Source organism: Xiphophorus couchianus, chromosome 9 (genome assembly GCF_001444195.1).
Source record: "Xiphophorus couchianus chromosome 9, X_couchianus-1.0, whole genome shotgun sequence".
In the NCBI taxonomy this organism is placed as follows: Eukaryota; Metazoa; Chordata; class Actinopteri; order Cyprinodontiformes; family Poeciliidae; genus Xiphophorus; species Xiphophorus couchianus.
In genome coordinates, this window is record NC_040236.1 from 17234099 (window position 1) to 17246769 (window position 12671).

Sequence of the window (12671 nt, forward strand, 5' to 3'; positions counted from 1 at the left end):
CAGTATTGCATTAAACATTTTTAGCCTTTTTAGCCATGTTGGAAAAGACTTCTCTAAGATTTGTTACTGCTTTATAGCCAAGCAGGATTTATGTTATTCTAGTAAAGGGACACTGGCAGAGGCTGCCGTATGTATCAGTCGGCCTGTATCAGTCTGTCTGTATCAGTCTGTCTGTATCAGTCGGCTTGTATCAGTCTGTCTGTATCAGTCTGTCTGTATCAGTCGGCCTGTATCAGTCTGTCTGTATCAGTCTGTCTGTATCAGCCTGCTTGTATCAGTCTGTCTGTATCAGTCGGCCTGTATCAGTCTGTCTGTATCAGTCTGTCTGTATCAGCCTGCTTGTATCAGTCTGTCTGCAGCCTGCTTGTATCAGTCTGCTTGTATCAGTCTGTCTGTATCAGTCTGCCTGTATCAGTCTGTCTGTATCAGTCTCTCTGTATCAGCCTGCTTGTATCAGTCTGTCTGTATCAGTCTGCCTGCATCTGTCTGTCTGTATCAGCCTGCTTGTATCAGTCTGTCTGCAGCCTGCTTGTATCAGTCTGCTTGTATCAGTCTGTCTGTATCAGTCTGCCTGTATCAGTCTGTCTGTATCAGTCTCTCTGTATCAGCCTGCTTGTATCAGTCTGTCTGTATCAGTCTGCCTGCATCTGTCTTTCTAAAAAGCACAACATTAACTATCTGTGATGACTACAAAAATAGCAGTTGCAAAAGTTTACTCCATCCTTGGCAGACTTAGACTGATCTGACAGCCTCAATAAGCATAGCTTTACTTCAGTAACACAGACATTTATTTGAGAAAACAACCTTAGGAACACTTGTGAAAGTGTAGATGAATGACAGCCTCTGATGAAGTTCTATATATCACATTTATTCATGTTTTGAGGTTTACTTTCTTAATTTGTTGAAATCCGCTCATCAAAGGTGGCACACAGGCTTCAAATATGTGACAGATGGGAACTGAATAACACCTCTCTGTCAAGTTTTGTGTTCTGTAATCAACCTTTAACCTTTTCTGTTTGTGCTTTATCCTTTGTGTGAGTTTTAGCAACTCTAGAACAAGAAAACATGCAAATTTGCGTACAACATCCTTGCAGGAGGACTTAATGTGTTTCTATTGAAATTTTTCATAATAATTTCCTTTTATCCTTATTTTTTTCATTTTTCAAGCTTCAACATTTGTTATGTGTGATTGTAGGTGCACATAAAAATAAAAAAATTTAAAAAAAATGCTAAATTTGAAGAAGTAAAAGGTTTTCTGACAATCTTATGCAGCTTTCTAGATTCATCTTTGAAACTAGAGAGTTAATTGTATAAGACCAAAGAACAGGCTGAAATCTGCTATTGAGAAAGCCAACCCAGATCTTATGAGTCCAAATTAATAGCAGCAAGTTTAGTTATCATTGATGGCCTGTAATGTTACAGTGAGCCCCACTGAGACAATAGGCTAAACATTAAAACACATACATTAGTGAATATGCAAATATAGAAAAATCAATCCACCATTTATCCATGGAGAGTCACAGGGAGCTGATGTTCACATTCAACAGTCACAGGGCAAGATCAGGTCAACCCTGTACAAGTCACTAGTTCATACAGGCCAACATAGAGACACGCAGAACCTGCAAACTGACCAGGGTTCAAACCCAGGACCTCATTGCTGCAAGGCAGCAGTGCTACCAACTCCACCACTGCAGTCCAATATGAAATGTGCTCTGAAAAACAATTACACCACACAATAGGCATTTTACCTGTTTTATTTTATTTTTTTAAGTTAAAACAACAAACTCAAATGTACAGTATATATGCTACTTGCAATGCTATTATTCATTGGAGTATCTATTGTGGAATGCGCTTTACGCCAGTGATAAGCTATTAGAATATTTGCTTTTAGTCTATTAGCAGTTTACTATTTTTTCAGACAAATTTAAAGTATTTACAAAAGATTTATTCCATTTCCAAGGTCTATATAACATTTTCCATATCTGCTTTAGTAGAAATGAAACAACTCCCAAGTTTTAAAACACGTTTTATTGCCTTTCATCGCAAGATGAAAGAGCAAACACAGACAGACACAGAAACCGTACAAGAAATATGTGCATGATGCGTTCCACTTAGCATTGTTTTTGCGTGCGAATCTTTTTTATCCAGGACACGTATTTTGATACATCTGTATAAACATTAGGGATATTTGGGTCACACTCCCTGTTGAAAGACACAATGCCTGCAGCTGTCGCTCCACACACTAGAGGTCCTCCTGAATCACCCTGTGAAGAAAGCAGAGCTTGATAAGTTTTGTCTGTTATGCAACACTTGGCAGAAATACTTTTAGAGACATATGCACCTTGCAGAATCCTGCTTTTGCGTTATGTCCACCTGCACAAATCACATTGTTTGGAAGATCGAGCTTCAAAGATTTCCATTTAGTTTTACATTCCTTCCGATTTGTTAAGGTCACTTCAGCCATTTCCAGCACATTGGAAACTTTACCACCAGCTCTTGTGTAGCCCCAGCCAACAACGCGGCACTTAGCTTTATCTTTCACTTTCATCTCACCCTTCGGTATTTGGATCGGCTGCACTTTGTTGTTGAGTTGCACTTTCTTAGACAGCTTTTAGTGAAAGAAAAACATAATGAGAGATTTAAAACTTAAAGGTTTCAGAATACTCACTAAAATTTAAAAGTAAGGGAACTTGCTTTGAGAAGCATAATGTCATTGCCAGATGCAACACTGTTGAAATCTGGGTGCTTGCACCGGGTTACATTATATCTCATTGTGCCATCATCAACTTTCTCGAGGTTGTGAGTTCCAAGTACAACACTTATAGGGTTACTAAATGAAAAAGAAAAGATTTCGTCTTTATTATTTGAATAAAAGTAGCATTTACAAAATGTCAAAATACCAAAAGTCTTGTAAAACTCACAGTTTATCACAGTGTGCAGCCGTAACCACAAAGTCTTCACTGATGAGAAATCCCCCACACATATGCTGACCCTTGTTGTTCTGAACCGAAGCCACATAAAGCATCAAACGATCAGGTACTTTTTTGCCATTAATAATCTCAGTCCCATGAGCTGTAAAAGCAAGAATACAAATAAGCATAGGTTTCTATTTCAACAAAGAACAATATATAGATTTTAATACCTTTTTGTCTGAGGACTGCCAGAACAAGGAAGAGCATTAAGACCCACCATGTCGCCATCATTTTTATCATCATCCTCGTAGTATATTGTCGGCTGAGGATTGAAGTATTCTCTTATATACAGCCTGTGGTTTTTATCGAACATGTCAGTGAAGCCCCCCCTGTCTATGTGCGATCACTGTGCACCCGTGGTCAGTAAACCAATGGGAGCTCATTGGGTTTAAGTTACAGTAAACAGAATGTATGTGGTTCTAGATGGAAAACTTGAAGCACATGCTCTGTGCAGTTAGAGGGTGAGCTCAGCTCAGCATAATTTTTAAAAAGTAGATGACAAACTCAAACCACTCTCTGAGGTTTTAGGTCTAAAGGTCTCTCTTCACCCTTGCCCTCTGAGTACCTTGACGCAATAGTTTTCACAGTCTCAGGCTACGAGTCTCTGTGAGTAAGATCAGTGGAGCAAATAGCGAATCTACGAAACGCCTCTGTGATTTCATAAAGTTACATTTCACAAAATCCATTACACTGTTTCTGTCTTAGCACAAATGGCATTATCAATAAGCCATTTCTTTTTAAATCTCCTATTCACTGAGCCTCCTCAAAGCTGTCATTTGAAGTCTGAAGGACCATTATGACTCATCAAGTCTGTTCTCCGAAACACAGATATGACTCAGTTAGTGACAGACATTTTGAAAAGGTAACTAATCTAATAGGGTCAGTTTAAATCATAGAAACTTCTAAAATTACACGAAACAAACATATGCATGCGAAGCTGCTCAGCCATAGCGGTGATGTCTGCATATCAACAGGGGTCATCAGGCCTGGGTGAGAGCAAAGGTGCAGGATTATGTATTGGCACAAAGAAGGAATAGTAAAGCCACATTGTGAGATTTTGAACAGGCCTGTCTAAAGACTGGTTTTCCTAATTTCTCCCAGCAAAAGTATGTGTAGCAGAAATAGCAGCCTATCAAAAAACCCAAAGGTTTACTCAATTCAAACTTCCACCAAACTGAAAGAGAGCTCTGTCTGGATTGTCAGCAGCACATATCATGAGTAATCAAATCATAAACAGACAATCATCAATACCTCTTTCAGGCATGGATTCAAACAGAAAGCATGGTATTAAGATCTGAATTACTATGGCCTGGGTGAGAGCAAACCTGCTGAGTCATGCAGACAGATGTGCAACAACCTTAGAAGTATTCATTTTTCAGAAAGGGGTTTATTTCTGATTCATCTGGGTCATATCAGATGATATTTTTGAAGATTTCTTCAAAGCATTCTAATGAGATCAGTTCTGAAACAGCACATCACCTTTACAATGAGAATCAAACACAGCTCCTGTTAACCTGTAATTCTACATGCAGGATGCATGTAAGCATAGCTTAATACTCTTTACACAAAATCACTTTTCAATGTAGATTAATGCCAACAAGACACACTTAAATGTCTCACTTACACCAAGGTTTTGCATGTTTAACCTACACTAAATATTACGGAGCGTGCAAAAAATGCTGCTTTTAATAAACATTGGTTTTGTTTCCATTGACACTATTAATTTGCTGGACTTGTTTTTTTTTTCATTGCATTTCCTTGCAATGAAAGATTATCTTGTGAGTGTCATCAAATTAAACCACAAAGCACCGTGTTCTTTGACACAAATCTACTGACAAAACTCAAAACCACAACCTATAATCTCTGGAACCTCAGTTTCCTGCTTCTCCGTGTTCTCACGGTTGTGAAATGAAGTCAGCAGTCTAACTCAGCATCAGAACCACATCTTTGATGTTTTTCATCTTCAAAAATAAAGTACATGCTCCGGTAAAGCTCCATTAAACCACAGTATTTGGTTAGTTATTGTTTTTAAGATTTCTAATTTCCTCCATAAATGAAAATAATTTTCAGTAAAAAATTATAATCCGCAGAAGCCACCTCAAGCAGAGACAGGTGGGCACTCACGGTTAGAAAAGAGTCCATAGTGACGGACTTTGTGTTAATTTTATGAATTGGTATTCTACCTTTGAAGTCTCATGTCTTTTATTTCCCTGGTTTGCTTAGGCAGTCAGTCTTGCTCCATTTGTAGATGGTGTTTACCATTCTTCCTGTTTTGTCTTGTCTCTTACTCTGTTTCATTGTCAGTGAAAATCACTCTTGTGCTGGGAAATTTTATGTGTCTACTACAGTTTTCTGGTTTCTGACTTCTGCTTAGTCATTCGTCCAATGACTTGCTCCCCTTTCAAATTTCTAGTTTTCTACTCGTCTCCATTGGGGAAACAACATTTAAAACGTATTTCAGGTGCGTCTAAGGTGAAAAAGTTATACACAAACATCAAGTCCCACCACATTTATGAAGAAATGAATTACAGAATATTGGGTAAGACTTTATTTGAAGAGGTTTGCATAAGACTGTCGTGACATTGTCATAAACATCTCATAACACCTGTTATGAACATGAAGAAGTCTCTATGAATGTTTATGATTGTTGTCATGAAGTGTCAATATTTACCAAATAATGCAAAGTTGACACCTTTAATATATCTTTGCATTATTTGGTAAATATTGACACTTCATGACAACGATCATAAACATTCATAAAGACTCCTTCATATTTATGATCATGTCAGTCTTATGCAGACCCTTTCAAAGAAAGTGTTACTGAATATTGTTGAAAAGTTCATTTTAACCATTTATAGAGATTCATAATTGCACAGAGATTTATGTTTTCAAGACTGTATTTCTGCTAATTATAATGATTTTCTGCTTACAGCAAATGAAAAACACAACAGGTAAGATTATATTATTTCAGAATAACAAACTATTTTAATTTTATTCTGAGCCTTAAAGTGTGGAATACCTATTTAAAGGGTGTTAATTTGAAAAGTTATGCTAATGGTACATAGATTATCTCCAGTGACCTCATGTTTATGGATTTTCTTTTTTTTCACTTCTCAGGCTTCATGAATACATTTTTGCCCACATCGTTAAGTTCTTCAGGTTGTACCTATTCTGGCTCTTGCCTGCAATTGTCATGTTCTGTGTTTTTCTGTGTATTTATTTAGAGTTTTCTGTGTCCCTGAGTCTCTGTGTTGTCCTGTCCTCCCTTTGATTACTCCCAGGTGTTTCTCATTCCCTGATTACCCTCCTGTGTATTTAGTGTCACCTGTGTGTCTGTGTCTTTGTCGGGTCCTCGTCTAGTGTGCGCTCAGTCCTTTGTGTTGTCCATTTGTTATACCAGTTGGTACTGACGTTGAGCCCTGGCTTTCCGCTCAGTCATGCTGCCTGTGTTTTTGGACTATTTTGGACTTTATTTATCATTAAAACCGTCATTTCTCACTTTACCTGGGTCTGCAGCGTCTGCCTCACCACTTCAACACCACCGTTTCATGACAGCAATTGCATTCATGTCCTCAAATAGTAACCATTCATATTTAAAGTTGAGCCTCAAAATTACTCCATGAATATTATTTTACCATACTTTACCATACCAAACTCACAACAGAAAGTTTCTCATAGTGAAGTGAGGGGAAAAGGAAGCAATGTTTTCAAACATTTAGCCTGATCTCCGATGAAATCCCGGGAAGTCAATTGCCTTAATTATTCACCTAATAAGCAAATAATAGGAGGACTTATAATTGCACATAAATCAAGACTTTTCTGGAAGAGTGACATGAAGAAGAACACTTAAACTTTGCCATTAATCATGCAGAAAATGCAACAAACATGCAAACGTGCAAGAAAGTGCTGCAGTCAGAGAAGACTGAAACTGAACTCTCAGGTCTATTTAAAACTTTATATGTGACTGAACATTGACTCTGCATATCACCCTGAGTACACCTTCCCCACTACGAAATTTAGTGGTGACATTGTTGCCTTTTTGAACAGAAGCTGTTCAGAGTTTATGAGAAGAAGGTAAGTTAGAATAAAACCCCAGATTGGGACAGTTCACCCTCTACTTGGATGATAAACCTTCAGCCAGAGCTACAGTCGAATTATTTCAGTCAAAGCATATTAAAGTCTTAGAAGGCTTACAATAAAAAATTGCGACAGCTGTATGCTCAACAGGTTTTGCATTCTTCAATGTCCTCAATTACTTCTGTTTTGGTAAGATGTCACAACTTCCATCTAAGAAGAATATTAAGAAATTACATTAAGCAAATGGGGAAGTAAAAAGGAGCAAGCAATTTATTGGAAACTGTTACTCGAAATGAATCTATTGACACCCTTTCCAGGTGTTTGCCACATCAGTGATTATGGCTTTCAATAATTTTGTAGTCTCTTCTCTGTGTTGGAGCTGAACAGACTGTCAAGCGAGGACTTCCTTTTATGTCTCATGCACTTACTGTCAGCGTCTACTTCTGCTTTTACTGGGTATTTGACTGGGTTTATTTGTTATATTCTATGTGGTGGTATGTCAAAAAAATAATATCCACAAACCTGTATGTATTTTCCAAGTACATAAAATTAGAGATGCATGGCATACATGCAGAGTTATGCGCAGCATTAACATTTCCTTTGAAGTTTTATGGTTTTAATCCAAAGTCCTACAAGTAAATGAAATGTATTTAAAACCTCTTGACTGTTCAGTCAGATCAGTACATTCAGTACCTGAATGTACTGCAGCTGGAAGTGGAGATATTGGTAAGATATTGTTTATCTTTGAATAGAAGCAAAATGTGCGGTTGAGATTATTTATCGCTTTGCACAACATTTCTTCATTTTGTGGGTTTCATATTCATCTACACTTCCCCCTCTTCCTGTGTTGCAGTTCTGGTGCACACTCTTGTTCACCAGTTGTTGTTTTTTTTTTTTGTTTGTTTTTTATGTTTTAGCCTTTGGACACATTTGTTTTAAAACTTTTGAAGTAGCAAAAGTAAATAGCAATCCACATTTGCCATATGGTTTTGTGAAAACCATACCACATTAAAACAATAGCATGTAACTTTTATATAAAAAAAAAAACAGTTTTATTACATACTTGTTAAAACTGTTGCTATGTCGTGACAATATAATATTAGTCACGACTGATAGTCGTGACTATCAGTCGTATTTTTCTCCGACTGACAGTCGGAGAAAAAAATCAAGCTCCTTCCTGCACTACTTTAGCAATTTGCAGAAATGCATCACTAGCATTCTGCTCAACGGACTAATGGGAGAGAAACAACTTACCATTACAGGAAAACTGCTTATCTGCTGTCATTGGTGGTCATCCTACATAGCCTGAGCATTCATGACAGGCTATGTTGGGGAGAGCATGTATACACAAGCATGATTGACAACATACTAAAATCTTCCACCTGGTTGTTTCTGATCGAGCTGTGTATATTCACAGTTAGCACTGGGCGAGCTGGGAGAAGGCAGAGGAGTTTTTTCACAGAGTATCTGTCTTATGTTAAAGTTCCAGCTTTTAACAAATATGTTATATTTTTTTTAAATAAAAGTTATAAAAGTTACATACTACACAGCCTGGCATTGCCTGTCAGATTTATAAGATTAAAGTCAGAACTATTTTTTTTTTTTTTCCCAGTGGCCCTAATCCTCTTCCGTATCTCTGAAATATTAGTTCTCATTCCTCTTTTTTTATACGTTTTTTTTTTGTTTTTTTTTTTAGAAACCCCCCCCAAACTTTCACTTTTTGACCATTGGGGGGAGCCATTTGTCCGTCAGAGAAAAATCTCAAACCCAGTTTGTAAACAAGATCTCTGTATCTAAACTGCTTCATTTTAGATAATAATCTTTTTGAAAAATAACTTGAGTAACATCTTATAAACTATTAATTGCTTATTAATAAATTCATTGCATAAATTACAGCATGCAGTCTGCCTCAAGTTTCATGATTCTATGTTGAGCTGTTTGAGAATGCAGTCAGTGAGTGATAAGCAGGTGAACCGGAAGATGGGAGTGGAAGATTTCAGGAAATCAAAACACCTGTAAGCCAAATATGTATCTTGTATGTGCTTTGTATATTGTACTAAGTAATACAATTTCTTATGTCATTTTAAAATTGTTTCAGTGGCAATTACAAGAAGTGTTTTGATTATTATTGAAGTAAGCAAGAAAGCAATGGTCATTTCAAGTTGAGACATTGGTACAATTATTGGTTTGATATTTTACTATTATTTCCAAACTGCAACTCTGTTTTCTGTTTATATCTTGAATAACTACCACAGGGAAAATAATGTATTTATCCATATTTTTTCTTAAGTAGAGCGTCCAATGAAGCTTGGTGATCTCAGTATGCTATGCTTTGCATTCAGTTCTCTAATGTGAGTTTGGAAGATTTTTACCTCCCTGAAGGTACTTGGTGGTAGGATAAACTTGGGGTCATCTTCCAGCTTTTGAACCATGCAAAGTGTTGTGGAAAAGGAACACAGTAGTAAAAATGTCAAAACATTTTTCCGAAACAACAAGAATATATTGCTAAGACTTTTGTACATTTTCTTGTAGACTCATCTTGACTCATAAAGTTAATCGCACATCTGCCCTACTTGAAATTCATGTTATTGTTGTTTTTGCCTTTCCTATTTTCAAGAGAGAAAATGGACTGAATTTAATGACAGAGTCAGTCATATTAATACATGTGCACACATTCATACACTGAAATGGAAATAAGTAGCTGAGTTTGTATTAAGTGCCTTGCCCAAGAACACATCAACAAGGGAGAACAGGAAGTTATAGATAACTAAGGAAAGATTTTCTGTATATTCAAATATTCTTTGAAAATAAAATATAAATGAAACAATTTTTCTGTTACATTTATTCTAATGAAATATAATACCTCAGTTGCATCTGATTTTTGCAAAAATTTCTTACCACTGATTAGGTGTACTCAAATTAAGGTTGGATGTTTAGAAAACTGTTATGATAACATATGCTGCTGTAATAGACAACACATATTTACAAGGTGTGCCAGTGGCGTAAGTCTGGACTTCCCTTGCACACTCATTTAGAAGCAGAGGTCTTTAAGTTTAGGTTCCTCAGTCGACAACCTGATGACAGAACAGGACGTTTGCTTATTGTCTGATTTTAATCCAATAAAAACCTTCACACCTGGTCTGTTTCAACCCCAACCACAACATAATGGTCAGAACTCGACACTGTGCAGAAATGTCAAAGTGGACCATCCACCTGTTGATCTTTGAAGTGAAAACAAATATCACCGTGCTCGCAGTGACAAAACGCAGAGTTGGTCTGGTTTCACCGGCATAAAGAATTATTCACATAAAGCGGGGCTTAAGAGAGCAGGGTGGACAGGCTTTGGCACAGCTCTGGCTTTGTGCGATGCCGCTCTGCCTTTGGTCTTTTCCAGTTACTAATGGCCAAAGACAACCTCGCAATGATGACTGGGAAGGTGGCCAACACCAGGCTGACCTGCCTCAGCTGACCAAACAACATATATGGAGTCCACTTGTGTTACTTCCATTCATTTTTTTTATTGGCTAATCATCTTTCTGTCAATAAAAAAAAGCTCAACCTGAAATATAAAAATGGTTACAATTCCCTAAATCAGGTGAGTTGACACCTGATGTTTACGTGAACTCGTTCAAAAAGGCATAACATTTTTGACTCTCTGTCTGACTTTAAATCAGAATAAACCTTTACTGTTTAAGTCAGTTAGAATTATTGCTACAATTGTTGAGAAGGATCATTTTTTTAAATTTTCTTCAGGTTCAGAGGGTTTTGCATAATCCTGTCAAAAAGCATCTCACAACAGTCATTTTGACCCATTCCTTCTAACAGTAGTGGTACAACTGTGTCAGGTTCATAAGTCGGTCACACTAGCTTATCGATCAGGGCTTTGTGACGGCTACGCCAAAATATTGATTTTGCTGCCATCGGGCCAGTGTAATTAATTTGAAGTTATGCATAACAATGATGAAACATGACCGGTCTATGTAAAAATCTGGTTTCAAGTGCATTTTAATGTTTTATGTTTGCTTCAGAGGGATATAGAATTGGTTTCTATATTTCTACCTTTTTAAAAGTCAAACAAGACAAACATATCAAGCTTGTTCTCAGCAAGAAAGCACATATTCCTAGTTAAATTCTCTAATGTATCCTTCTTTACGTCCAACTTTGCTCTTCACAAAATCATCTCTCCACTAATCCCTCCACCTCAGTCCCCCAGCATCTGGCACGGCGGCAAGCATCCAGAGAATTTGCAACGTGGGGTTTGACCAGTCGGCACCACACATACCTGCGGCATGGTGTGGCAGGGATTAGGGGGAAACGTGGTGCAGGTGCCACTCAGCTGCCCCATTTAAACTTCACTAAGTGGCCTCAGACATGAACACTAATCCACTCAGTGATGAGATGCCCTGAGGCTGCTGCAGAAACTGGTAGCTCTGCTACAGACTTCCAGCACTATGCTTGGACAGTCTCACAGCTTCGGTGCAAAAAATAATAATAATATCGAACTCCGGAGGGAACGTTTGTTTTCATAAAATTGTATTTCCTTTGCCTGTGCTTCATGTGTGATGAATCAATTTGTTCATGTTTTCCCTCGCTTTTATGAAATATTTTCTCTAGGGAGTCGGGACAGGAAAGTCTGTTTTGATTCTCACTGTGTGAATGTGGAGAGATGCACAAAGACATGAATGGAAGGACTATGTCGTTTCTGCTGGAAGACATTGTCTTTTAAGTTATTTATTGGGATCTTGAAGTAACTCCTTTAAAATAAAAACTTGAACCAGAACTATGCAAAAGAAATCATACACCTTGATTTTTTTTCACATTTTGTCATGCTGCAAAGTGTGATTCACCCTAAAACTGGTTGATTTGTGTCTGAGGCCGAGAGCAGTATTGAAGAAGTTCTGATTGTGTACATGTGACAAAAACATCCTGTATTTTCAATATATCTGAACTATGGCAGTTTGGCCAAAGAGTTCCCTTTCAAAGAGAATTTAATAAACTTTATGGAAGAATGAGTATGATGAAACCAAACAGGAACTTCTGAACCATTACTCCAAATGGTATGTTTAGAGTAAAAACATCTCATGTAAAGGTGGTGGCTGCATTATGCTGAGGAGTGTCTTTTTGTTAGATGAAACTGGAGTCTTTGTCAAGCTAGATGAGATTATGAATGGATCCAAAATCCAAAATTTTCTAACCTTTACTTGAAAGCATTTTGCCAAAAAAAGCTATGTACAGCTTTGACAGAAAACATTGTATTGACCTGGTTGACGTAAGGAGGACAGTGTTCCCTTTATTCTTATATTTTGTGCTTCTTTGCTTTTGTTTTTTTTTTTTGTGTTTGTACTTTTTTTAAAAACTGTTTTAAAGTAAAACACAGCATTACAAACAGCTCTATCAGTTCTCTACTAATGTTTAGTTCAGCCTTGCCACTAGATCGTCTCCAAAAAGATACATCATTTCACATGATGAAGAACTGATATTTTTACCTGAACTTGATCAAAGTGTAACTTAATAACCATACATGCACACATGCTCAAAAACTCACATCCCCACTCATCCTTGGCGCACCCTTCAGCCCATCTATTCAGCATTATAGCTCGGGCTGTTTTTGTAACAAAACAA

General features: G+C 37.3%; 1 protein-coding gene across 2 annotated transcripts; it reads right to left on the minus strand.

The window, feature by feature from the left end:
- Positions 1-2010: 2010 nt before the first annotated feature.
- On the minus strand, positions 2011-5437 carry LOC114150345 (granzyme B(G,H)-like). 2 transcript variants are annotated; one of them, XM_028026698.1, is made up of 6 exons: positions 5156-5437; positions 3143-3234; positions 2922-3072; positions 2695-2830; positions 2342-2608; positions 2011-2264 (listed from the first exon to the last, which is right to left on the minus strand). In XM_028026698.1, exons 1-6 carry the CDS (start codon positions 5167-5169, stop codon positions 2112-2114), a joined length of 813 nt encoding a protein of 270 aa, XP_027882499.1. In that variant the 5' UTR covers positions 5170-5437; the 3' UTR covers positions 2011-2111. The 2 variants fall into 2 exon arrangements, with proteins under 2 accessions (XP_027882499.1, XP_027882500.1); XM_028026699.1 differs by having other exon boundaries at positions 3143-5437.
- Positions 5438-12671: the final 7234 nt, after the last annotated feature.

Excerpts from the sequence above, each read along its gene's own strand:
- LOC114150345 (XM_028026698.1), bottom strand. Across the intron at positions 2,831-2,921 it reads GCTGCACACTGTGATAAACT|TAACCCTATAAGTGTTGTAC; the intron begins GTGAGTTTTACA and ends TTTTTCATTTAG. Across the intron at positions 2,265-2,341 it reads CAAAAGCAGGATTCTGCAAG|GGTGATTCAGGAGGACCTCT; the intron begins GTGCATATGTCT and ends CTTTCTTCACAG.